At 53.3% G+C, this 24538-nt stretch overlaps 1 protein-coding gene and 1 long non-coding RNA gene across 6 annotated transcripts; one reads left to right on the top strand and one right to left on the bottom strand.

Moving 5' to 3' along the window:
• Positions 1–2540: 2540 nt before the first annotated feature.
• FAM234A (family with sequence similarity 234 member A) lies at positions 2541–24291 on the top strand. 4 transcript variants are annotated; one of them, XM_037005518.2, is made up of 15 exons: positions 2541–2766; positions 13906–13948; positions 14372–14672; positions 15365–15407; positions 17508–17659; positions 19390–19506; positions 19783–19971; positions 20768–20898; positions 21255–21387; positions 21633–21762; positions 21900–22040; positions 22237–22312; positions 22481–22636; positions 23091–23193; positions 23286–24291. In XM_037005518.2, the coding sequence occupies exons 3-15, from the start codon at positions 14408–14410 to the stop codon at positions 23495–23497; spliced, it is 1848 nt and encodes a 615-aa protein (XP_036861413.2). In that variant the 5' UTR covers positions 2541–2766; positions 13906–13948; positions 14372–14407; the 3' UTR covers positions 23498–24291. The 4 variants fall into 4 exon arrangements, with proteins under 4 accessions (XP_036861413.2, XP_036861415.2, XP_073070610.1 ...); XM_037005520.2 differs by lacking the exons at positions 15365–15407; positions 17508–17659; XM_073214509.1 differs by lacking the exons at positions 2541–2766; positions 13906–13948; positions 14372–14672 and adding an exon at positions 14772–14964.
• On the bottom strand, positions 9487–13909 carry LOC108408109 (uncharacterized). Of its 2 annotated transcripts, XR_001855916.3 has the most exons (3): positions 12862–13909; positions 9996–10268; positions 9487–9905 (listed from the first exon to the last, which is right to left on the bottom strand). It is a non-coding gene; the product is annotated as an uncharacterized lncRNA (long non-coding RNA). The 2 variants fall into 2 exon arrangements; XR_012121882.1 differs by lacking the exon at positions 9996–10268.
• Positions 24292–24538: the final 247 nt, after the last annotated feature.

The following is a 24538-nucleotide window of genomic DNA, read 5'->3' as shown; positions in this document are numbered from 1 at the left end:
CTTATTTTTAAATTCTTCCTCAAATAGTGTATCAGGCCCACACAGTTTTACCAGTGAATTCTACAAAACTTTTAAAGAAACACATCATTCCAATCTTACACAAACCTTTCCAAAAAACAGAAAAAGATTAAATACCCCCAATTCATTCTATGAGGTCAGTATATATAACCTTGATAGCAAAACCAAACAAGGATAGTATAATAAAATAACATTATAATCCAATCTCACAAACATAGAGGAAAACATCCCAAACAATATCAGCAAATGAAACCTAGCAACGTGCAAAAAGATAACAGGACATGAACAAGTTAGTTTAATCCAGGATTGCAAGGATCTTTTGCCATTAGAAAGTCAAAAGCATTTACCACATTAAAAGATTAAAGGAGAAAAACCACATAATCATCTGAAGAGATGCAGAAGAAGCAGTTAATAAAATTTAATGCACATTGATGATATAAACTTAGGAAATTAGGAATAGAAGTAAACATTCCTAAACTGCTTAAGAGCATTTACAAAAAAATCCTACAGCAAGTGGGCAACTACTGACAATTTTCCCTTTAAAATCAAGAACAGGACAAAGATGCCCACTATTGCTTCTATTTAATTAGCTAATAACAGCAAGAAAAATAAAGACACAAGAATTGGGGAGGAGGAGGCAAAATTATCTTTATTCAGATGATATGATTATATTCCTAGAAAATTCAAAAGAACCTACCAACAAAGTATTAAAAATAATGAGGTTAGCATGGTTGCTGGTAAAAAACAATATCTGGAAATCTATACATTATTTCTATGTGCCAACCACCACAACAGAAAACAGAATTTACTTTTAAGGAGACCATTTTCAATACCACTAAAGATCACAGAATATTTAGGAATAAATCTAACAAAAGATTCAAAAGATTTGCATGCAGGAAATAAAAAACTCATTGTAAGAAGATCACAGAAGGCCTAAACGAAATGGATAGTCTGTGTTCTTGAGCATGAAAACTGTGTCATTTCTCTCAAGTGATTTGCAGAAACTTAGCCTGATTGTAAAATTTTACTGAAGAATGAATGGCTGATGCTTTTCCAAAGAAGAATAAGGCAGAGGTACCTGTCCAACGAGGTGTCACAAGTTATTACAAGGATATTGTAACTGAGACTGTATGGAACCCTCACAAGAATAGGCAGAACGAGAGAAGAAAACAGATCCCCAAAGAAGCTCTGGGAAATAAAATTTCCCTTCATTTCCCAATATTCCTGTGAAAAGCCCTAGTCTCCTCAGACTCCGCACATACTATGAGAATTAGATCTGCTGCCATGACCTAGTTGATTGCTCCCATCCCAAAGTTTAATAGCTTCTCTCTCAGCCAGGGGCAATGGCTACAGCCAAGATCAGGGGCCTGTGCACTGGGCAGATGGGACTGTTGCCTTCCTAGCTATTTACATTTCAAGGAATAAGGCCGGAAACTTGGAGGCGCCTCTAAGTCCTCAAAGTCTAGGCAAGAGACACTGGGACTGCCTAGCCGCTGGAGAGACTCGTGGACACACCACAGCACGCAGTGGGGAGGAGACCGTTTTAGGAAGAGGACCGCTGCGTCCTCCCCTTTATAAAGAGTTATTTTTTCACATCCCTCACCCATGTTATGTCCTCCAGTCAGATAGGAAAAATTTCTATCCGTTCTGCGTGTGTCCATACCTCCAGGCCAGGCCTGTGGGGAGTGTGAGGGGCTCTAACTATTGTGGAGTGACAGTGATCCAGAACACCTCGTGCAAGCATTAGGGTAAAAACTGAGGCTGAATATTAAAAACAACAGAAACTCATGCATATACAGATTTCTGAAAAAATACGGCAGGTGCCATTGCTCATTGCTGGGGAAATGGCCTAATTCAGTAAGTGGCGCTAGGACCGGTGATCCAAATGGAGAAGAAAATTAAATTACCTCCTTACCTCCCACGAAACCTACTCCAACCTGAATTAAGGACTTACACGTTAGAATCAAAACTTTAAGACCATTAGAGAAACGTGCGAGTAATTGGGATAGGGAAGGACTTTCTTAAAAGGGCAGAAAAAGTAGTAAACATCAAGGGAAAAACGGACACATTTTCTAGGTTAAGTAGGGACTTCTGTTGCTCAAAAGACACCCAGAATTACTAAAGGACAGGACGCCGACTGCGGTATTTTCAACGGGCATCGCTTACAGAGGCTGAATATCCAAAGCCGAGCGCTGCGGAGCAGCGAGGACGACAGACCGTTCGGCAAGTCTGGACCTTCCACCCCAGCGCGCACTCGCGAGGGGAGGAAAGACGCCCGCGTAGCCGCCCCCAACCCATGCCGGAGAAGGCAGCGAGTTCGACCCCAAGAGCAGCAGGCCCTCACCCCACCACATCGCGAAGCAACACATCCTCCCGCCCCCCCAACGCCCTTCCGCCCCTGCCTCTGCGCCGGAAGTGACGCTGGGGGCGGGGCTTCGGGCGTCGCACACGGACCCGAGGGCGCGGCGCCGGGTGAGTGCGCGCTGTCTGTTCCTCTCGGCGCGTGCGCGCCGCAGGCCCCGCCTCTGCCCTCCGACCCGGCTCCTGTCCCTCGGCGGTCAGCCCCTGAGACCCCGCCCCGAGGGGCCCATCGCGCGTCCGCGCGCCGCTCTCTCTGGGTTACCGTCCGGCGTGTCGGTGACCGCGGTGGGTGGAGAGGCCGCCGCCGAACCTGTGCCCGCAGCCTGTACGTGAGAGGCGATCGGCTCCCAGGGGCAGCTCTGGACTGCACCCGCCGGCTGCCGGCAGGTAAGGGGCCCGGCTCTGCTACCTGCGCCGCCTGCCTGAGCGTGGTGACAAACGCGAGCACGCACGCTGCGGCCCCCGCGGGGTCCGCCCGGGGCAAGGGCCGCGACCCCCGATGAGACCCTCCTGATGCTTCACGGCTGGGGGCCCAGGGAGCTCGCAGCTCCGGGGACCCGCTGACCCGGGGGTGGGGCTCGCTGCCCCGAGGGGAGGGGTCGCTGCCCTGGGGGAAGAGGGGGTCGCTGACCCGGAAAGTGGAGAGGGTCACTGCCCCGGGGAGAGGGGTAGCTGCCCTGGGGGTGGGGAGGCTCACTGCCTCGGGGGAAGGCTGGGGACTCGCTGCCCCGGGGGTGGGGAGGCTCGCTGCCTCGGGGGAAGGCTGGGGACTCGCTGCCCCGGGCGGGCGGAGGGCTCGCTGCCCCGGGGTGGGGGCTCGCTGCCTGGGGGGCTCTCATTGAACTGTGTGCAGGAGCCCCGCCCCTCAGGAACTGGCGGGGAGCAGACTGATCGGCGCCAGGGCGGAGTGCGCGGCCTGCGGGTCTGGGAGGCCTGTGAGTGCAGGTGAAGGGCACTTGCAGATGTCTCACCGAGGCCCCCCACCCCCGCTCCCCGCCCGCTCCGGAGCAGTTGGCGCGGCGGGCTGAGGTTTAGCACCAGCAGCCCGGGGAGTCCCGCTCTAGCGGGAGCCTGGGTCCTGGGGGAGGACACACAATCCCTGAGACAAAAGCACCCTGCGGAACTCGGCCAGCAGAGCACCCAGAGCGGGCAAGCACGAAAGGATGGGAATGCCCAGGTGTTGAGGGGACGTTGATATGGGCGTCCTTCCAGTTCTTTGGGTGCTTGTGCTGGTTGGACTGCTTTTGGCTTACAGTGTCAAGAATCCATTAAAACTAGGTCAAGCTGTGGAGGGATTCCACCGGGACCAGAAGTAGATGGGTCCCAGGGCTTTATGAGGTCATCAGATTTGGTAATGGTGTGGGGGGCTACCTTCTCTTCGCCGTGTTTCTATAGATTTTGGCTTGTTTCTCAGGCTTCTGCCTCCATCCTGCTGACTTGGATAGTTATCTGTGCTGCAGGACCAATCAACACAAAGGTTAAGGACTGAAATACCAAACCTGTATTACCTCACAGTTTCTGTGGGTCGGGAATTCAGGAGTGCCTTAGTGAGGGGGGATTATGGTTCAGGGACTCTCGCAGGGTCACAATGGTGATGCTGGCCGGGCCTGAGCCATGCAGAGGCCTGATTGAGACCGCAGGTCTGAATGCCACCGCGGCCCCCTCCCAGGGCTGATGACTGCTGGCCTTAGCCCCTTGCTGGGCGTGCTGGGGCCTCTGTCCTTACAGGCTTGTTGCCTTCCCCTCAGAGAGAGGAAGGTGGAAGTCGCAATGCCTTTTATGACCTAGTTTTGGAGTTCTAATACTTCCACCATATTCTATTTGTTAGCTTTAGTAAGTACAAAAGACTTGACCTTTGAAGGGAGGCATGTCAAAGAGTGTGTGAACGAATCTTAAAACCACCATTCCACATACCACCCCTGTGAGAGAAGAGTGCCTATCCTTGTGATTTCAGCTAAGTTCTGGACCTAATACTAATTTGGGCCCTAATCAGTGCAAACCTGATGAGTTAGCTGGGCCTCAGTAAGGAGCCCTCCCCAACATGGTGCAGCATGGGTTCCACCAGCACCACACTGAGCATGTGGGAAGTGCCTTTCCCCAGGAAAATCAACGCTCTGTTGCTAGAGAAAAGGAATGCGTGTCAGGCAGGTCAGTTGGCCCCTACACTGAAGTATATCCTCTATTTCACACCAGATTTTAAAAGTCAACTGCTCCTACAAGCTGGAGATTTCAAAGCAAACAGTGAATGAACTAATCAATTACTCTTCTAACCAAAGTTTCTGAGCAAAGCATCGCAGCAATTGGACATTTATTCAGACATGTGCGTGTGTGTGTGTCTTTTATGCCAGGCCTTGTCCTCAGAAAACAAAGCAGTAAAAACAAGTGTATGCCTCAGTTCCTCACAGTCTATGGGAACGGGGTGCAGAGGTCAGGTTGAGTGGGATTTGAAGGCCTGGAGGAGTCACTGGATGAGGGACTGAGTAACAGCGTTTGACAGAACAGATAGCACAGGTGGGATCTGGGGAAGGCTGACACCAGGGGGCAAGAGCCAGGGGTCTGAGCCTTGTGCTAGACTTGTGTCAGAAGAGCCTTGAGAAGGGGAATGACATGAATGGGGGATATTGAAGGAAGATGTCTCTTGCAGCATCAAGGAAAGATTTGAGGGGCTGCAGAAACCCAGGAGAAAAGGTACACAGAACGACCTAAGCAGTGGCCCTTGAAAAGAGGAGCTAAAGGACAAGGCCTTAAACTGTTTGTATATACAACGGCCAGCTTTAGGGACCAGCATTGACCGCTTGCTACAAGATCAGCTAACAAATACAGAATCATGAAGTCTGTGAAAAGCAGGCTCTGGAGGGAAGGGAATGATTTCGTTACCTCCCTCATCTTCCTGCCTGGGTCGGGCTCCGTAAAGTGCTGTCCCACTTAACTGACATTTCCTGAGTGGCTGCCACATGTTGGCACAGAGGACGCAGCGGAGCCCTGCTGCCCCCAAATAGCTCTCAGGGGTGTGGCAGGGGCTTTAAAAGAGCCAGGTCAGAACCTCCTGAGGTTTGGTGCTGGTCCAGCTGAGGTCTGGAGGACTAACGGGGTCTTCCTAAGCGGGGGGGCAGCAACAGGAAGTGTTGGTAACCAGCATGCCCTCCTCCTCGCGGCACCGTGCAAGCCAGCAGGCAAAGGCAGCCCACAGACAGAACGCCCGGGGAATACCTGGCCAGACAGATGCTCTGGTGTATGTAATAACTGTCGTTCAAATGAGAAATCCATCTGAGTGTGAATTAGGGGCAAGAGTTCCCCAGTGGAAAGAAAGAAATCTCTCCTCCCACCCAGGCTTCAGCGTGACCTGAGAGCGTAGCGCGGCCCAGGCAGGGTGATCCGCTTGTTCTTTTAATCCACTCACACTGCAAGGTGAAGTTCTCTGGAAGCACGCTTTCGCCTGAGGACTCCCTGTGCGTTTTCTCATTTAAAAACTCATCTATTTCCTGCAAGCATCTCTTATTTAATTGATGTGTTTCTCTCTGTTTTTTAATGTGCAAGTACACTTTTTCCTCTTTTTTTACTTTTTTATTTAAATCTGCAAGTACCCTTGATTAAAGTAATGTCTGCTTTGTGAAATTGTCATCCTGGAGAGGTTGAGTAATGCACAAAGTAGATCTTCCTCTCTGAGTGGTGGAAATTGCCCATTTACCTAAGAGTTAAAATTTTAAAGTTGGGGCAATTAGATTTCTTATTAAAGTACCCTGAAGTCTTTTCTCAAAAAAGAAGTTATGAAATTTTAATTAAAAAATTTAGTACTCCTCTCAATGTCTGTAGAATTACTTATTCTGTCGGTTTTCCTTCAGCCCTGGATGTGTTTTTATGCTTTCTTTATCCATTAAAAAACAGTTGGAGTAAGACGTTTCTTAATTATCTGTTCTCTCTGACTCAGTATGGTTCTCAGGGAAAGAGCCCTTGCAGAAAAAGGAGACACCTTTTTACTCCTGTGTCTGCCATAGCATTTCTGTCCCTTGAACTCTTAATGAGGGGTATGAACTGTTGTTGATTTTATTGCTCTTTCCCATGCTCAGAGCTTCCTCCCTGGACACAGTGGCCTGTGTCCTGGGAAGATAGGTGTGGCCCTGCAGTGGCCTTGAACAGACACACCCTCCGTGGTGTCAGGTGCCTCCTTAGTGCCTGTGGAATAGACTGCTTAAAAAACCATCCACAGATTATGCCTTTATTTACTTCAGATTATCCTTAGAGTCACAATTTTTACATAATATATATTATAGTTATACATCTTCTTTCTCATCCCTTCATTTTCCTTCATTTCTTTTTTCTTTTTTGTTTTTCCCATTACATTAAGCCCAACAGTGGACTTATAATTATCATTTCAGAAGATCAGAATTGATAGAAAATTCCAGTCTGCTTATAGAAATTCCGCCTGCTTATTAGACATGACAGAAGGAATGGGGTGAGGATGCAAGTTTCCTGGCCTTGTGGTCTTTCTTTTCTTCATCTGCTGTATCTTAATAGCTTTTATTTTAGATGAAAAGTTCTTAATTCCTTTTTGGTATCTGAGAAGTGGTCATTTAATTTCACACGTATGTACAAAGAAGGATTTTGTTTTCCTTTAAGGCCTGTTCCTTGAAGTTAACAAATGCTAACAGTCCCCCTAGGGCCCCTTCCTCTAGATGTCTCACCCTGAACTTTCTAGCATAGACATTTTTGTGCTCGGTTGCGCTCTCAGAAGCCTCTGTCTTTTATTTAAAGCCCATTGGCCCAATGACTGGGTCTTTCCTTTGCTAGCGAATGAGGAAGTAACGAACACCCTTGATAGCAGGTACGTGGCTTGCCGAAGCTTGCGGTATTACAGGCAAAATACCTTTCAAGTTTCTTGAACTCCCTCTATTCATGGAACTTAACAAGAGCAGTTGGAATTTGAAACAAAAAGGCAAAAAGCCTGGAGTTCACAGACATACAAATTCAGTTTAGGGAGGTGTGGGGATGTTGGGGTTCCTACGGCCAGGATCCCCACTGAACTTAGACCGCCTGATGATGTAGCTGGCCTGCTGCTGGGCTGCCGCTTCCACGCCTTTAGGCAGCGAGCTATTACTGCGCTGCATAGAGAGCCCGGCCCAGCGCTCTGGGCGGAGGCGGAGACGCTAGTGCTCCACCGACCACTGGGAGAACAAGCCGGGTAATAAACCCTTTCGCCCCAAAGTAACAGTTCTACTGTCATCTCTTTGGTCACGCTGAATCCATAGCGAGCTTGCCCGGAGCTGAAACCCATTGGCAGGACAGGAGGAAGCTTGGGCACTTTATTTCTGAGCCTGTTGGGATCAGGTTGGCACTTTGAGCCACTTGTATTACTTAGGTTGTGTGCCAGGCGCCCTACAATACCCCAGACTCTTAACTGGGACAGAAGAGGTTTGTCCTTAAGTGGGCCGCTTATTGCCCTCAGTGCCCCAGCATGGATGTGCCATCTGAGCCACCATTGCCTCCCAGAGCTACGGAGACACCCCCTGCTGACCCCGCTCCCAATGGCCAGAGTGCATACATGCCCGGGTAGTCTGGGAGCGTCTCTGCCCCCAGCTGAAAATAATTTTGTATCCTACCTCCAAGTCTCCCAGACGACTGCGTTCTCTGCAGTTTGTCTGCCAGGTGACGGGAGGGCCGGAAGCACTTCGCTGCGTGCGCTTCGGGGGGATATAGGGAGAAGAGCTGAAGAGCAGCGGCCAGTGTGGGGAATTGCGGGAGCACGGCTGGAGCCGGTTTCGTCCTGCTGTGCGAGAACGGTCCGAGGGGCCCCAGAGTGCCTGTGAGGTTAAGAAGTGCCACCTGGGAGCCTACACACATGCCAGGATGGTTTCGAGAGAGTGTTGGCTTCTTGGCTTGTTTTCTAACAGCCAAGTGGCCTGCGTCCGTGATTATGGGCATAAATGTGGTTCAGGCAGTGCTGGCCAGGCTGCCTCACCTGTGGACTGACAGGCCTTTCATGATGGCCTCATGTTCTGGGGCCAAGTAGAGTTCCAGGAAGAGCCTTTCTTGGGGGCCCCGTGAAGGAATTTCTCCCCAGCTTCCTGTTTTCCAAGGACAGCCCTCACCTGTCGCGCGCATGGCCTCCTGAAGCCAGCCCTCGTGTGGTCAACGTGTTATCTGGCTTAGGTGGCCCTTACTATCACTGCCCCTGGCCTTGTGCTGTTTGGGGAATCACCGAGAACAAGCCAGGCTGCGGGAAAGGACGGTACCTTTTCCCCACGGCAGGAAGCTGAGTGGCTGCATGTGTGGTTTTCAGAAAGCCAGGGAAGGTTTTGGAGGGGGTGGGGGTGGCACTTCGGGTCTGGCTGTGCTTGGCTGACAGTCACTGCGGAGCTCCACTGATGAAACCCTGCCCAAACCAGACGGACAAGCATAGGAAGCTCCGCCTTTAGAACAAAAGAGCTCCCCAGTCAGGCCGCGGGGAGGCGCCAGCTGCCTGTGGGGAAGCCAGTCCTTCCTCTTAACCCCTGTGGCCCGGAACTGCCCCTAGCTAATGTTTTCTTTTCTTTTTTCATTTTTTTCAATTTTGAACTAATTGCAGACTCACAAGATGGGACAGAAACCATGCACACCTGCCCCTTGGGCCTCCAGGCAGCTTCCCTCTGTAACCCCGCACATCACCCACACAGTGTCCACATCCCAGGACCCAAACCCGCTCTAATTTCACCAGTTCCCACGGGCCCTCACGTGTATGTGTGTCACCATATGAAACTTTATCACAAGTAGTATTGCAGCCAGGACTGAGCCAGGGCGAGACCCCTTCCCTGACGGCCACCTGTCCTCACCATGTGGTCAGGTGGGCCTCACGGCCTGTGTGGGGTTTGCCCCTGGAAGCCCGACTTAGGTGAAAGGTTCTGGAGGGAAATAACTGCTGGGTACAATTTGCGGTCATTTCCCCACAGTGTCACATAGTGAAGTTTTCATCCATCTAACACAGTTGTTTGTAGGTAATTGAAGTTATATTATTTGAGTGGCTATGTGGTCCCTGCTCAGTTTTCTCACAAAGAACCTTCAGAGAATAGCCACAGTGTCTTTTACCTGTTTGCTATGAACTATCTCAATTTTACAAGATTATAAGTCTTAGAATTCCATGCATGAATTTATTCAGAGTAATTCAAGGAAACCAGTGATTTATACAGAAACAGCAAGTAGCAGTCACTGCTCTTGAAGAGATGATGGCAAGAGTTCTTGCGTTCAGCCTGTAAGCCTAAAACATCAAGGTGGGGATGCCCCGGACGCTCCTGCAGTTGGTCCTGTCTCCCAGCACTGGAGGCCCCCAGCTGAGGGGCCGCCGCCTCCCAGGCCGGCTCTGCTAGTCTCCACTGAAGTAGCTCTTTCTGGCCCCTCTCCGTTGGCCCTGGTCCTGCTGCCACCTCCTTCCTATGCAGCCTTTCAGATATACAGACATCACAAGCCAGAATATTATGCTCTGATGTCGCTCCCGCTTTGGCTCTGTAACTCCACTGGAACAGCTGGCGGAAAGGTGGGGTCTCTCGGGATGGTCTCTGCAAAATAGTTAAGAAAGGAAACATCACTCACCATAAATGGCAAGACAACTGAAAAAAATACATAACTACTGAAATAAAAGTGTTCACCTGTGTGCCTCCAAAATTGTCTTGCATCCCACGGGCAATATGGGAACTGTTCTTTGTGAAGCCCCCACAGAGCATAATCCTGTCGGGGTGGGTGGTCACAAGACTTGATTGGAAGACTTGGGACACTTCAATGCAAAGAGCCCATGCTCCTTAGGGAAGTTCAGGTTCTGAGGGTCTCAAGATACAGACCCTTGACTCCTTGGGCAGCCCCAGACTTGAAACAGTTGTATTCACAGGGAAACAAGAAGCCAGTGAGACCAGTGAGGCCTGTGTCTGCAGAAGGGAAGCGGGATGAGGAGGGCACAGTGGAGAGCATTCTGCAGACAAGGTCTTTATTCCTCCCGAAGATTTTAACGTATTTGCTGAAAGATAACCTCCTATCTAGTGATTTATTAGGTAAGCACTTGAATTATTTTTACGTAATAAAAGTAAAAGTGGGGCTGTGCAACCCAGAGAAGACAAGTAGTGATTCTACAACATCTTACTACGCTGATGGACAGTGACTGTGAAGGGGTATGTGGGGGGGACTTGGTGATGGGGGGAGCCTAGTAAACAGAATGTTCCTCATGTAATGGTAGATTAAGGATACCAAAAGAAAAAAAATTTTTTTTTAAACAATTAAAACCGTAGCTAGAGGTAGCGAACATAAAAATTAAGTAATAGTCCGTGTTTGGAAAAAAGTTTAAATAAAGATACTAGCAACTTAAAAAAAAGTAAAAGTGAATTTTACATGTTGCTGTTTTCATTTTACACAGCACATTTTCTTTTAGGCCTTCATTTATTGACTTAGGAAAGAAACCATGTCAACTAATACTCTCACTGGAGTAAAATAAGTCAAACTACAAGAAAAATACTAAGCTAGTATTAGGCGGGATCTCACTGATGATTTTAAACTATCCTCACAAATTTTTTGAACTCAGATCAGTTTATGACTTCCAGATTCTTAGTGGCTGGTTCAGTTTTAGAAACAGTGTCTGTCAGTTAAAACAATGGTTCTCACAACGTGCTCCCTGGCGCAGGCCGGCCCAGGGGTGTGGCAGCCTCCGCACAGCTGCCGTGGCCTGACGGGGATACTCGGCTCTGAGAATGGAGGCTTGCCTCGCGGAGCCTGTGTTCCCGTCCCCTCCCCTCTGTCATGTGTCTTCTCCCTGTGCATGAGGTCACGGCCAGACTGCAGATGCCAGATACGTACTGCCTGGCTTCCCAACTGGGAAGCTGGGAGCGTGTTCCCTTGCTGCCGCTCCATCCTTTCAGAGGGCGGCAGTGTGGGCAAATGCGCTCCCAGCCAGGCTCTCCAGTCAGAAGGCAGGTTCCTGGGGCAGTGGCATGGCCCTCCGTCCCTGCTCTAGGATGCACAATTGGTCTGACTTTGCCATGCAGCAGAGACTAGAGAATAGTTTGAGCTTATTTTTACTTTAATTTTTGGAGTCAGATTTATCACTTGGCTCTTCTAGTCACATTTAAAAAACAAACTTCTGGAGGGAGCCATGAAAAACCAGCCCGAAGGGCGGGGAATTTATGCTTTAGACCTTCCACATGTTGTGTCATGTGTATTTATTGTTGACTCAAGAAAATGAATATAAACCATAAAATAAATAGACCCTACATTAATAACTATTCTGCCCTGTTCCTTATTCTTAGCTCTAGGGACCCACATAGGCTGGCCAGGAGGAGAGGCAGTTTGATTTACAGGCTAGGGTCTGAGTTTGGGTCACTTAACTAAGCTTGCCCAGAATGCCAAAGGGAAGAACACCCAGAAAGCAGCCTCGGGCAGGCTGGTGTGGGGAGACGGGTCTCCACTTCAGGGACCAGGACAGGAGGAACCCAGTGTGATGGTGGAAGTGGGCTGAGCAGAACAAGAGGGCATGGCTGCTGCTCAGCATCACCTGGAGAGCATTAGCAGCCCTCCTGCCAGGGACCCCCTTCCAAGAGGCCGATTTAATGGGCTGGGTGTAGCATCAGGATTGCAAAGTCCACGTGTTTCTAATGTGGAGCCGTGGCCAAGAGTCATGGCTTGGGAGGACTTGTGTCTGCTCGCCGGCCGCAGCCACAGGCCGCCTCAGATGCATTTCACCAGCAGCTCTGTCTGGGCTTGTGGAGGCAGGTTTCTGTCCAGACCCACTCGCTATGAGCTGGTGTCCAGAGGCTGGTGATAGACACCTGCCAGGCGCTCCTGCTCCAAGCTGGGTCTGGGGACCCGGCTGGCTGGGAGTAGTGTCCTTTGGAACAGAGCCCCTGCTTCTCGTGTGGACAGTCGTAGGGAGCTTGTCTCCTGCAGATGCCCTGTAGCTAGACAGTTTGTTTCTCAACGCTGACATGGAATGCTGTCAGTAAAAGAACTTTAAAGGTAGAACTTTTAAAATCAAGATTTTGGCATTCTGATCTTGCTCAGTTTTTAACTTTGCTGAAATAATTTATGTGTTTTAAATATTTCAAATATCCCTCACTAAGACATAGCACTTAGAATAGCTGAGTAAGCAGCCCCCCCACCCCCCCCAGCCAGGCTGTGTTGCGGCCTTCCTAGTTCCACAGTACCGACAACCCCTTCCCACCTCCCTGCCCCCGAGGCAGGTGCTTGGGCTGAATGAGGCCTGGCTGGAGTTACGTTTGGTATCCTGTATCCACCTCACTGACTTTGACAGGCACACCTTTTCTCCTTCCACGATGTTAAAAACGCATAGCTTGGCAATAAGAATGCGCACAGATCTGTTTGGTAAAACATATGCATCACACAAAGTCCACCACTAGGGACATTCAGTGCTTTCATGATGTGTGACCATCACCACCTTTTTATCATCCCGGAAGGGATCCTGAGGCGCCTGCCCACCAGCCCTGCACCCACTGGCCCACTTTCTCTGCGACTTGCCTGCAGTTTCACATAAACAGTTACGGTGGGTGGCCTCAGGTCCGGCTAGTTCACTGCGCATCACGTTCCGGAGGTTCATCCAGGTTGCGGCTTGCAGCGTGTCAGGGCTTCACTCCCTCCATGGCTGAGTAACATCCGGTTGTCTGGATGGGTATTTGTCAATCCGTCCATCTGACGGTGGGCACTTGGGTGGTTTCCACCTTCTGGCTGTCGAGAAGCATTTCTGGGTCACGTGGTCGTCCCGCGTTTAACTGCTGGAGGAGCCATCAGACCTCCCCAGGCTTTAAATATTTCAAACATCCCTCAGAGGCTGTGCTGTTTACCTTCCCACCAGCTGTGCGCAGGGTCCCGATTTCCACACCCTCACCTACACTTGTCATTTTTCAGTTGAAGCCACCTTGGTGGCTGTATACACAGGTTTTTAAATAAAACTTCTTTTAATAATTAGAGAAAAACAGTTTAAGTCAGAAGGTGCAGTATTTATACAAAACCCAGCCGTCTGCTGTCACTGCATCTTCCCGACTCATCCGGAGAGGCCGCCTCCGTCGGGCCCCTGGCCGGCCCGCGTCTGCCGGGCTGAGTCACGAGCACCGACCGACCTTTGTTTTGATGGTTACAAGTCCCTCAGACCCACACGAACCCCTCCGTTCCCAGTGTGATCTGTCAAGTAGGACACTCATCCGGCTGTTTAAAAAGGACTAAAAGAACACGCGTGTCGCCTTCCACACACGGAGGTCTGTCCCGGTGAACAGAGCGTGAGGGCCGCGGCCGGCCGGCGGGGACGGCTGCCAGGGACGCCCCTGCCCCGCGGCCCGTTTCCCGTCTCGCCTCCCAAGGCTCCTCCCGCGGCGGGACGGGGAGCGGGGCAGGCCGGGCTCGAGGTCGGGCGTGGCACGTGCGGCGCGCGTTCCTCCTGCTCCAAACTGACCGTTGTATTTTCTCGTTAATTACCGTTTGCTTACTGTGTCCCATGTACTTTATATGCATTTACCGATTTAATCCTTGAGACAATCTTCTAAAGTAGATATTGTTTCCCTTTTACAGGAAAGGAAACCAGGGCACGGCCAGATCAAGCAGCCCCCCCACAGTAAGCGCGGGCCAGGGCTGGCACCCCCCGGGCGCACCTCACCCCCTCGCCAGGGTCCGCGGCCCTCTGGGGAGCCCCTGTGTGGGGATGTCGGCTTCTCCGGACCCCCACCCGGGCCGCCCCCCCGTCTGTACCTCAGGCCGAAGGGAGGCCGGTCGGAGGTCCCGGACGGTGAGGCGCCGGGGCTTGGTTAACGGCCAACGTGCGGCCGTGCAGCCCCCAGGGAGGCCCAGTGCGCGGAGGAGGGAAATACCGCCTGCCCGGCCTCTGCACCCGCGGGCCTCTGCACCCCCGGCCGGGCCTCTTCAGGAGGCCGTCGCCCTGGGCTTTTGCTCGCGCGCGCCGCCTGGGCCGAGAGGCCGCCGCGGGGTCCCGGGAGGGGCCGGCCTGGAGCTCCCCGTCCGCCTCTTGTCGCCGACGCAGTGACCGGGAGCTGACCTCCGGGACGCGCCGGCGGCGATGGGCGGCGAGGACCTCGAAGCCGAAATCCACCCGCTGAAGAACGACGGCGGGAAGTGGCGGGGCGGCCCGGGGGCCCGGGCGGGGAAGGGCGGCGGCCCGCGGAGCCCGGCCCCGCAGCCGCGCCTCTCCCGCTGCCGCACCGCGGCGTTTTTCCTCTCGCTGTTCGCCTGCCTCCTCGTGGTGTTCGTGGTCTCGTTCGCCGTCCCGTGTCCGGACCGGCCGGCGCCGCAGGGCGCGTGGAGCGTCAGCTACGACTCGGCGGGTACGCCCCGCCCCGGAAGCAGCGTCCGCGAGGCCCGGCCCGGGGCTCCTGGCGGGGCGGGGGCGGGGGCGGGGCGGGCCCGTAAGGGGCGGGGCCTCCGGGCTACTCCGAAGAAAAGGGCAGCGGCGGAGCACCCAGGGCCGAACAGACGGAGAGGAAGCCGCCGCGGGCCGGGGAGGCTCCGGTGGGGCGGCCGCGGTAAGGCAGGCGCGCCCCCGCCCTCCACGAAGCCGGCCGGGGTGCCCGCCCTTCTGAAGAGCTGCCCAGGCGGCGTTTCCCCGGCCCCGTGTCGGTGGGTGTGGGGCCGAGGGCCTTGGGGTGTCTGCTGGGCTTGAGGGCGCCTCCGGGGGAAGGAAGGAATGTCTTGTTCGAGCCTCACAGCCAATTTTGTTCAGAATTTGAGAGGAAGGAGTGTTTTCCTGTGCTTATTTTTCGTGGCTCTCCCGAGGTATGACTCGGGGGTCATAATTTTCGCCGTCCCAAAGTACATGGTTCACTGAGTCTGGGTTTACAGAGCGACCGCGCAGCGGTCACGCGGCCCGGCTTTGGGACAGGCCCGTCACCCCGGCAGGGCCCCCCGTGAGCGCCCCGCCCCGCCCCCTGGGCTTCCGTGTGAAGGGGGGTCACCGTGGTATCTGCTGCGCCCAGCTTCTCTCTCTCAGCGTCGGTTCATCCTTTTCACTGCCACATAGGATTCCTGCGGATGGCTGCTTATTGTTCGTCGTTCGCCAACCCGTGAGCATTTAGATCATTTTTTTTTACTTTTATGAATAATACTGCTGTGAACATTTATGTGCCAATCTGTGCGTGGACATATGTTTTTATTTCTCTTGGGTAGATTTCTAGCAGTAGAATTGTTGAACCTCGTGGAACGCCCATGTCTGACTTTCTAAGAAACGGCCAAGCTGTTTTCCACGGCAGTTGCACCATTTCACGTTCCCAGTCTAGCGCAGGACTCCAGCGTCTCCACACGCTCGCTGACCCTTGATATTGTCTGTCTTCCTGAGGACAGTCATGCTGGCGGGCATAAAGCCACATGTCATTGTGGTTTGGATTTGAATTCCCTAATGACTCATGATACTGAGCATCTCCACACATCGTATTTGGTGAATGTCTACTCAAATTCTTTGCTCGTTTAAAAACTATTATTGTTTTATTACTGAGTTACAGAAGTTCTTTATAGGTTCTAGACGCAAGTCTTTTATCAGATAGATGATTTGCAAATATTTGTGACCAGTCTGAGACTTGTCTTTTAATTTTCATAAGGGTATCTTCTGAAGCACAAACGTTATAAACTTTGATGAAGTCAAATTTATCAGTTTTTTTATTATGGATTGTGCTTTTGGTATCTAAGAACTCTGCCTAATTTGAGGTAATGAATATTTCCTAAATTTTCTTATAAATTGTATACATTTAGATCTTTGACTTAGGTTTATGGTCTATTTTGAGGTGTGTGGTGGAAGCAAATGCTAGGATTTCTGGAAACCATCACCTTCCTTCTCAGCAGGACAGTCTCAGGGCAAAGGGGCAAGTTTGGCTCCTGGCACTGCAGGGCTACCAAGTCTAGGGGAGAGTCACTCAACATCAGCGTCCAGGTGCGCCAACACCACTGGTTGAGAACATGATCCTTTTCCCAGCAAACTGCATTGGCACCCTTGATGAACCTCAGTGGACGTCCATTCTGCTCCACATACCTGTCTTTGTCCTTAGACCACACACATTGCCCTGATTGATATGACTTTATAAAAATTAATTTTGAAATAGGGAAGTATAAGTCTTCCTACTTAGTTCCATTTTCCTCAAAATTGTTTTGGCTCTTGTGCGTCCTTTACATTATTTAAATTTTAGAATTAGTTTGGGTAGAATTGCCATCTTAACAACATTCATCTTCTAGTCTGTGAATATGGAGTGCATCTCCAATTAGATCTTCAGTTTCTCTTAACGATGTTTTATATAAGTGTTCAGTGTATAAGTCTTGCACTTCTTTTGTTAGTTATTCCAAAATGTTCTCTTTGATGCTATTGTAAAAGGAATTTTTTTTCTTTCCAGGTAGATCACTGATAGTATGTTGAAATACTACCGAGTATTATATTGATCTTTTGTCTTGTGACCTTGTTTAAATAATTAATTAGACCAGCAGGGCTGGGTATGTTTGTACTCTTTGGAATTTTCTACATACAGAATCATGTAAATGCAGGAAAAAGAGAGAGTTGGTTTTACTTCTTTTCCAAACTGATTGCTTTTTATTTATTTTTCTTGCCTGATTTCGCTGACTAAAGTCTCTAGTACAGTGTTAAATAGACATGGTAGGAGCAGGTATGTTTTTCCTCATTTTAGGAAGGAAATGTCACATCTTTCAACATTAAGTAAAATGATAGCTCTAGGGTCTGTAGATACCCTTTATCAATTTGTTGAGTATTTATCATGAAAAATCACTGGATTTTATCAGATTTTTTTTTCTGTGTCTGTGAAACAGTTGTGTGATTTTTGTTTTTTATTCTGTTAGTATGGTGTATTGTATCTGTTGATTTTCCAATGTCAAACCAACCTTGAATTCCTGAGATAAAACCACTAAATTGTGGTGTGTAGTTGTTTTGTCTAAGTTACGGATTCAGTTGGCTAATTAGTGTTGAGAATGGTGTTGTCTGTAGTAATGCTTCTTTTCTTGTGTGGCGTTGATGTCACAGATACGGAGATAGCCAGGGCCCTTCTAGTCTGTCCTGACAGCGTGTGAGCCTTCAGACAGCCCATATGTGGGGTCTTGTTCACACCAACTGGGGCAGCCTCCCTTTCTGGGCCTCCCAGCTCAGCTTTCAGACCCATCCTCTATCCCAGGGAGTGGCTCAGCCCGTGGCCAGTCAGAGCCGACCTTCCTGAGGTCCCTGCCTTGTTGGGAGTACCGGACATCAGCCTCCCTGGCAGGGAAGCTGCTGGTTTCACATTACCCCCACCTGGAACCCAGCCGATGGAGGGAAGAGCCACACCGGGTGAGCATGCGCCTCCCCTTTCCTGACCCAAGGCTTCGCCGCTTTTCGTCAGTCGCTGTGTGCCATTAGTCTGTCTGTAGCGGCCTGATACATTGCTTTTGACAATTTTGTCTCCCTTGATTGTTCTTTTTTCAGAAGAGGATTGCTCAAACTCCAAACTCCATGAATCTGGAAGTGTCCTTTCTGGTGTTTGAATTTTTTTTTTTTAGTTGTGGTAAAATATACATCATTAAAAAACTGCCATTTTAAAGAACACCATTCAGTGGCATTATCACATTCACAATTCTGTGTAGCCATGGTCACTTTTTCCAGAACGTTCAATCATCTCAAACAGAAACTGCATCTAAGAAACAGTACCTCCTCGCGCCTCTGGTAACCTGTTCTGTTTTCCGTCTCTATGAAATGCCTATTCTGCGGATCTCATACATTATAAGTGGAGTCATACAGAATTTGTCCTTTTGTTTCTGGGTGATTCACTCAGCATAATGCCCTGATGTTTATCCATGTGGTATCAGGTGTCAGAATCCCCTTCCTTTTTATGGGTGAAAAATATCCCATTGTTGGATGGCCCACATTCTGTGCATCTGTTCCACTAATGGACACTAGGGTTTTTCCAACTTTGGCTGCTGTGAATCCTGCTTGTGTGAACATGAGTATGCAGCGAACATTTGAGGGCTTGTTTATCTTATGTTGGGTGTAAACGTGAAAAATGGAATTGCAGGGTCTCACAGTAACTCTGTTTAACCTTTTGAGAAGCTGCCCTTGTGTTCCCTGCGGCGGCTGCACCATTCAAATCCCCCCGGCGAAGCGCAGGACTCCAGTCGCTACGGCCTGCGTTCTGTTCAGTCTGTCTCATAACATAGCTACCCCGATGAGCATGAAGTGGCAGCATCTGGTCACATTTGCTTTCCTCTGATGACCAGTGTTATTGAGCATCTTTTCACATGCCTGTGGCCCTTGGTGTATCTATAGGAAAAACGTCCATCAGATCCTTTTCCCTTTTCAAACTGGTTTGCTTTTTGTTGCTGGGTTGCACTCTTCATGTATTTTGGATATTAGCCCCTTTGAGAGACATGCTTTGCACATACTCTACCCCATCTTGTGGGTGGCCTTTTTACCCTTGACAGTGTCCTTTGATGTGCAAAAGTTTTTAATTTTGATGATGTCCAATTTATCCATTTTTGGTTTGTTACTTGTGTTTTGGTGTCGTCTCCAAGAAGTCATTACCAAAACCAATGCCATGAAGGTGTTTCCCTGTTTTCCTCTCGGATTTCTCTAGCTTTACCACTTAAGTTTAGGTCTTTGATGCATTTTGAGTTCATTTTTGTATATGATGTGAGGTCAAGTCCCAGGTTCATTCTTCTGTTTAATTTCAAGACATGTAGTTTATCATTTGATCCTTTAATGAAAGGAGGCAAAGCCCCTTAGGAAGATGGAAGATGCTCTAGACCCAAGGCTGACTTAGGGAGGGATTCATCCCTGAACAGGTGTGAGGACATGCATCTGGGATTCCCTGGTGTCCTGCTCGTTCCCTCCTAAAGTGCACATCTGATACTGCCACCACAGTGTTGGTGAAGACTTGCAGGTGTTCGGAGAGGCGTGGTGGCTGCCAGTCCCCGCAGGAAGAAGGCAGTGGCGCTCTCACGTGGCAGGTCCTGACTACCTGCAACCACGGGAAGAGACGGTGTCGGGTTTGGCGGAGGAATGTAGTCTGTGGTTTTCTTTTTCAGTCACCTATGACTTTCTGGCTACAGAAGACATAAACAGGGACAGGATCCAAGATGTCCTCTTTCTTTATAAAAGCACCAAGGGCAGCAGCCATTTCAACCTATCCTGTGCTGATGAAGGTAATTTTGTTTTTACCCCAAAGAGGAGGTGTGTCCTAGGAGGAGGACTGCTCCCACTCTCCCACTGTTTGGAGGGTCATGTTGGCCTTCCTTCACAGCAGGACTAGAAGGAGACCAGGAGGCAGGCTCTGGGTCCAGCACCCCAGCCTCTGCTCGGCTGTGGCCCCCCATGAACGTGGGGGTGAGGGGCCCAGGGACCCTGCAGTGGGGGTGGGGCAGAGCCAGTGCTGGGGTGGGGCTGCTGCGCAGCCCTGCAGCCAGGCTGTTCCCCTGCAGGCTTCTCCTACCCCTGCACCTTTGCGGCGGCCATGTCAGGGGCCAACGGCAGCATGCTCTGGGAGAGGCCCGCAGCCCAGGATGGGGCCCTCGTGGCCTGTGCTGTCCCGCAGCCAGGGGGCAGTGGGGCCTCCGCCTGCATCATCGTGGGCAGACCGGGCCCCTTCGTGGCTGTGGACGCGTCCACAGGTAGGTAGCTCCTCCCCAGAGGGTGAGCCAGGTTCTCTAGGAGGGTCGGCCTGAGCTCCTGTGTAGGGACCGGAAGGCAAGGAGGGTCCTAGGGCCCCTGGGGAGCCCGTGTGAGGGAGCGGCCCCTTGGCATCGCACGGCACAGCTCCTCTGCCGTGTCACATGTCCAGGTCTCGTCACCTCCACTGTAAACCTGGCTTGTGGCAGGTGGCGGGCAGAGGTGAGGACGGGGGCCCGCCCAGGCCTTAGTGGAAGTGGTGTTTTGGCCCTGGGGTGCAGCCCCGTACCTTACAGGGCTCAGATGGGATTCTTGGTGCTGGATCCATGGGCCTCCGTGTTTGCCTGATAAGTTCTGGTGTTGAAAAGGAGGATATGCTGGAAATATTTCAAGAAGTGAAGAATCAGTCGGGTTTCGGGGGACGAGTTTGTAAGGGGCTGTCCTGCGTCCAGCCCTAAGCACATGCTTTCACTGCACCTCCTGTGTGCAGGCCAAGGCCTTCATGGGGGCAGAGGGGCCACCTATGATCCCAGCGTAGATGGTGGTCCTGAGGTGCCCTGAGCGGCGGCCAGGTCGGGCCTCGTCCATCGGGGGGCTCGGTGTTGGCCGAGACGCTCTAGCGCCAACACGAATAAGCACAGAGGGGAGCTCTGCGCTCCTGGGAGCGGCGCTCCGGCCCTGCAGGCAGCCGCCGACCTGCTCGCAAGGGCGTGTCCAGCTCGCCAGCTTCGGCCTGTGGGCGGCTGCGCCGTGCAGCTGCAGCAGGGCCGGCACTCAGGGTCGGTGTGCTCCGTCCAGGGCAGAGCCTGTGGAACCGCCCCAGCGGCTTTGGGAGCAACGTGTCCGTCCTCGGCCCTCCGCTCCAGGTGCCGGATGCCGACGCCGACGGGGCTCCAGACCTGCTGGTTCTCACCCAGGAGGAAAGGGAGGTACAGCTCCTGCAGGGGCGCTTGCCTGCCCGCCATGCAGCTGCTTCTCTGTCCCCTGGTCCACTTCCCAGACAGAATTTGAGTCTGACCACCTGGCAGGAGACTCACCCCGGGCCCTGCACAAACTCGGGGGCAGCTCTTTCCTTGTCAGGCAGCTTCTGGCCCCCCCAAGAACAGGGGAACATGTGCTCCTCCTCTCTGCCCTTGCCGCTCAGGGGCAAGGCTGTGAGGACCGTGAGGGGCCCTGTGGGCTGGTGCAGGGCTGCCCCACTCCCCAGGTGGCCATGCATGGCACCTGACATCAGACACTCTGAAATCAACCCAGGAGAGTTCGAGCCCCTTCTCCTGTGTTGCAGGTTATTGGCTATGTCTATTCAGGAAGCACCGGGAAGCAAATTGGCCGTGGGGGCTGCCTCGGTGTGGATGGGACCAGCGGCTCCCTCCTGCACGTCACCAGGGCAGGTGCCCACTACATCCTTCTCCCCTGTGGTAGGTCATGTGCGTCCCCCAAAGCTGAGGCCATGCTGGCCTGAGGCAGCTGTACACCTGGAGAGACAGGGAGGACGTCGGTGGCTGCAGCAAGCCTTAACAGCCCCTTTTATCCAGGGAGTGCAGGTTAATCATGCAGGCTCAGAAAGCAGGTGGCAGGGCCCTACGGCTCAGAGCCGCGTGTGTCCTGGATGCGGGGCTGATGTGTGGGACCTGCTGACCGGAGGCCTTGCTGTTTTGACTAGCTCATGCCCTGTGTGGCTGCTCCGTGAAGGGTCTCTACGAGAAGGTGACCGAGAGAGACAGTGCCCTGAAGAAGGACGCCCTGTGGGAGGACATGCTCAGCACACTCCCCGGCAGGCTGCCCAGGCGCAGGTGAGCGTCAAGGAGGCCTCCCCGGACTCCTCTGCCCAGCTGCTGCTGCAGGCAGGGGGGTGGGCTGTGCCTTGGACCCTTAGGACGCAGCCCCTCCTCCTGCCGTGGGTCCCAGCCCTCCCGCTCTCCCCCTTCAGCTCAGGGGCCATCCACCACCTGATGAGTGTGCCGGGGGACGCTGGCGAGGACCTGCTCCTTGTGAGCTCCGAGGCCTGTGTGCTGTTGGACGGACAGGATCTGGCGCCCAGGTGGACTCTCAGTGTAGCCCAGGTCCCGAGGTACGGGGTTTTTCTCCAGAACCGTGAAGCTGCTGCGAGCTGGGCACCCTGGCCCATGCCCCCTGGGATGCGGCCCCCTCACTCCGGGCCTGGGCAGCACCAGCCCCCTCCATGTCCAGCCAAGGAGAAGACAGCATACCTGTCCCCAGGTATCTCCTAGGAGACCCCAATGAGCCCTACTGCCCTGTTTTTCTAGAAAACCTGTCCTTGGCCACTACAAACCTGACACCTTGGCCGTGGTCATTGAAAACGGAACTGGCATTGACAGACAGGTTGGTGGCCCTTCCTTCTGAGGTCCTACCTGGGTTCGTAGCTGAGGAAACGGTCTGAATGTCAGATGGGGCTGTGGCTGAGGGCTGACCTGGGACGAGGGCAGCTCCTTGTGGGCTGGAGGCCATGTGCCTGTGTAAGCCCCACCTGGATCCCCACCCCATCCCCAGATCCTGCTCTCGGACCTCAGCACTGGGGCTGTCCTGTGGAGCCAGGCCCTCCCTGGCCTCCCTGGGGACCCGCAGTCTGCCAGCCTGCCAACTGCAGACCACCGCTCAGCCTTCTTCTTCTGGGGCCTGCACGAGCCAGAGGGTGCCAACCAGACGGTAGGGTGGGACGCGTTCAGGGCACGCCCGCACCAGGAGCCATGGCCGGAGGCCAGGCTTCGGTCCTGCCTTCCTTGAGGCACCTGGGAGCTGACAGGGTATCACAGATGGAGGGAACAGGAGTAGGTGTGAGTCCAGGCGAAACACCGGGGCCCGTGGGGCCCAGCCTACGCCTGCCTTGGGGGGAGGGGAGGGTGGATGCCCACTCCCACCGGGAGGAAGCCTGGGAAGCATCTGGTTGGGGAAGGGGGAGGCGGTCGTGCAGAGCTGGGGTTGACGTTGGGTGGGACCCCGGGAGCACCTGGGAGAAGCAGATCCAGACCTGGTTTATCTGGAGTGTCCTTCCGGGGCGGGGGGCATATCCTGCCACCGAGTGGGGCACCTGCTTTCTCCGGCCCAGACGGAGGTGGCAGTGGCCCTGGCCGCCTCACGCCTGTTGCTGGTCTCGCTGTAGGAACGCAGAGACTCCCGGCACAGCCTGTACATGCTCCACCCCACCCTGCCCGGCATTCTGCTGGAGCTGGCCAACGTCTCCGCCAACATCGTCGCCTTCCAAGGTGAGCTTGGCCTCTGTGTGGGCTGGTGGGCCCTCCCGCCGGGAGTCTCCTCTGGGTGGTTCCAAGAGACCTGGTGGCCATGTCCCCCACAGTGGCCCTGTTTGAGCCCGGCCGCCACGCCGCCTTTGTCCTCCTGACGGGCCCGGCCAGCCCCCACGCACCGGGCCTGGTCTCCGTGGTCAAGCGCAAGGTGCGGGACCTGGTCCCCGGCAGCAGAGTGGTCCGCCTGGCCGCGGGCGTGCCTGACAGCGACCAGGCCATCCGGGACCGGTTCTCCCGCCTGCGGTACAGAAGGGAGGCCTAGGTGCACAGCAGCCGCGGAAGGAGCGCCCTGGGGATTGCCCCTCACTGCTCAGCCCGCACGCTGGCTGCCCCCTCCTGACTCTGAGGACGCCCTCCGTGGGGTGTCAGTCCTGCCAGCCTGCTGTCCTCTCACGATGCGGTCCTGCTCAAGGCCGGCTGCCTTTGTGCAGGCCTCACTGGGCCCCTTGGGCCTTGCTCGCCCTGCAGCACCCCACCTCCCTTGTCTCCGCCCAGCAGGGCCATCGTTGTGGAGGAGCCCAGGCCTGCCCTGCGCTGTCCCCCTGGGGTGTGGGACCCTGGGATGGCCTTGGCCACAGCTGGGACCTGAGGCAGTGCCAGCCCCCAGCCCCTCCAAGAGCAAGGAGGGGAGGCCCTGGCATGGTTGGTGACTGGCCTCGGAGGGCCCTTTGGCCGGACGGGTGTGCAGGAGCTTGGGGGGGCATGGAGGGTGGGGCTGCCCTGGAGCTGGGAGGCTGGCCTGCCGCCCATGGACACCCCCCGGGGCCCCACACCCCTCTGCTGGCTGACTGCTGTGAATGTCCTGAGGAACTAGCCATGGGACGCACCTGGGGTCACTTGGCGCCCCCTTCACACACTGGAGCTGCTTATCCCCTGGTCCCTGTGCCTCTCCTTCCTGGTGCCACCGTCCCGGACAGTGGTGCACGGGATGCAGGACCCACCTCTGTGCCTTGTACCCCAGGCCGCCGCGGTGCTCGTGTGGCTCAGCCTCACCCCAACAAAAAAAATCCAGTCCCGCAGGAAGAAATAACAATAAACATTTGAACTGTGAAAAGGCCCCTGTGTGTGCCTTGTGTCTGTCTGCCTGCTCCACAGCAGGGAAGCAGGTCTGTGGCTGGCCAGGCTGCCAGGTGAGGGTAGGAAAGGCAGGGGACCCCCTAGTTGGGGTTCTCAGAATGCCCCCCGCCCCACCTGCCTGATCAGGAACCGACCAGAAGCCGTCAGCATGGCCTCCAAGTGCATAGCCCATTTGAGGACCCCTCCCTGCTCACCCACAGTGAGCCAGGAACCCAGCCTGTGGACG

Source organism: Manis javanica, chromosome 10 (assembly GCF_040802235.1).
Source record: "Manis javanica isolate MJ-LG chromosome 10, MJ_LKY, whole genome shotgun sequence".
NCBI classification, from domain to species: Eukaryota; Metazoa; Chordata; class Mammalia; order Pholidota; family Manidae; genus Manis; species Manis javanica.
This window is presented reverse-complemented; position numbering and strand designations above follow the sequence as displayed.

Bases quoted from the DNA above. Each gene is read 5' to 3' on its own strand.
- FAM234A (XM_037005518.2), top strand. From the start codon at position 14,408: ATGGGCGGCGAGGACCTCGAAGCCGAAATCCACCCGCTGAAGAACGAC. The intron at 19,507-19,782 runs GTAATTTTGTTT...GTTCCCCTGCAG, and splicing joins CCTATCCTGTGCTGATGAAG to GCTTCTCCTACCCCTGCACC. The intron at 23,194-23,285 runs GTGAGCTTGGCC...TGTCCCCCACAG, and splicing joins CAACATCGTCGCCTTCCAAG to TGGCCCTGTTTGAGCCCGGC.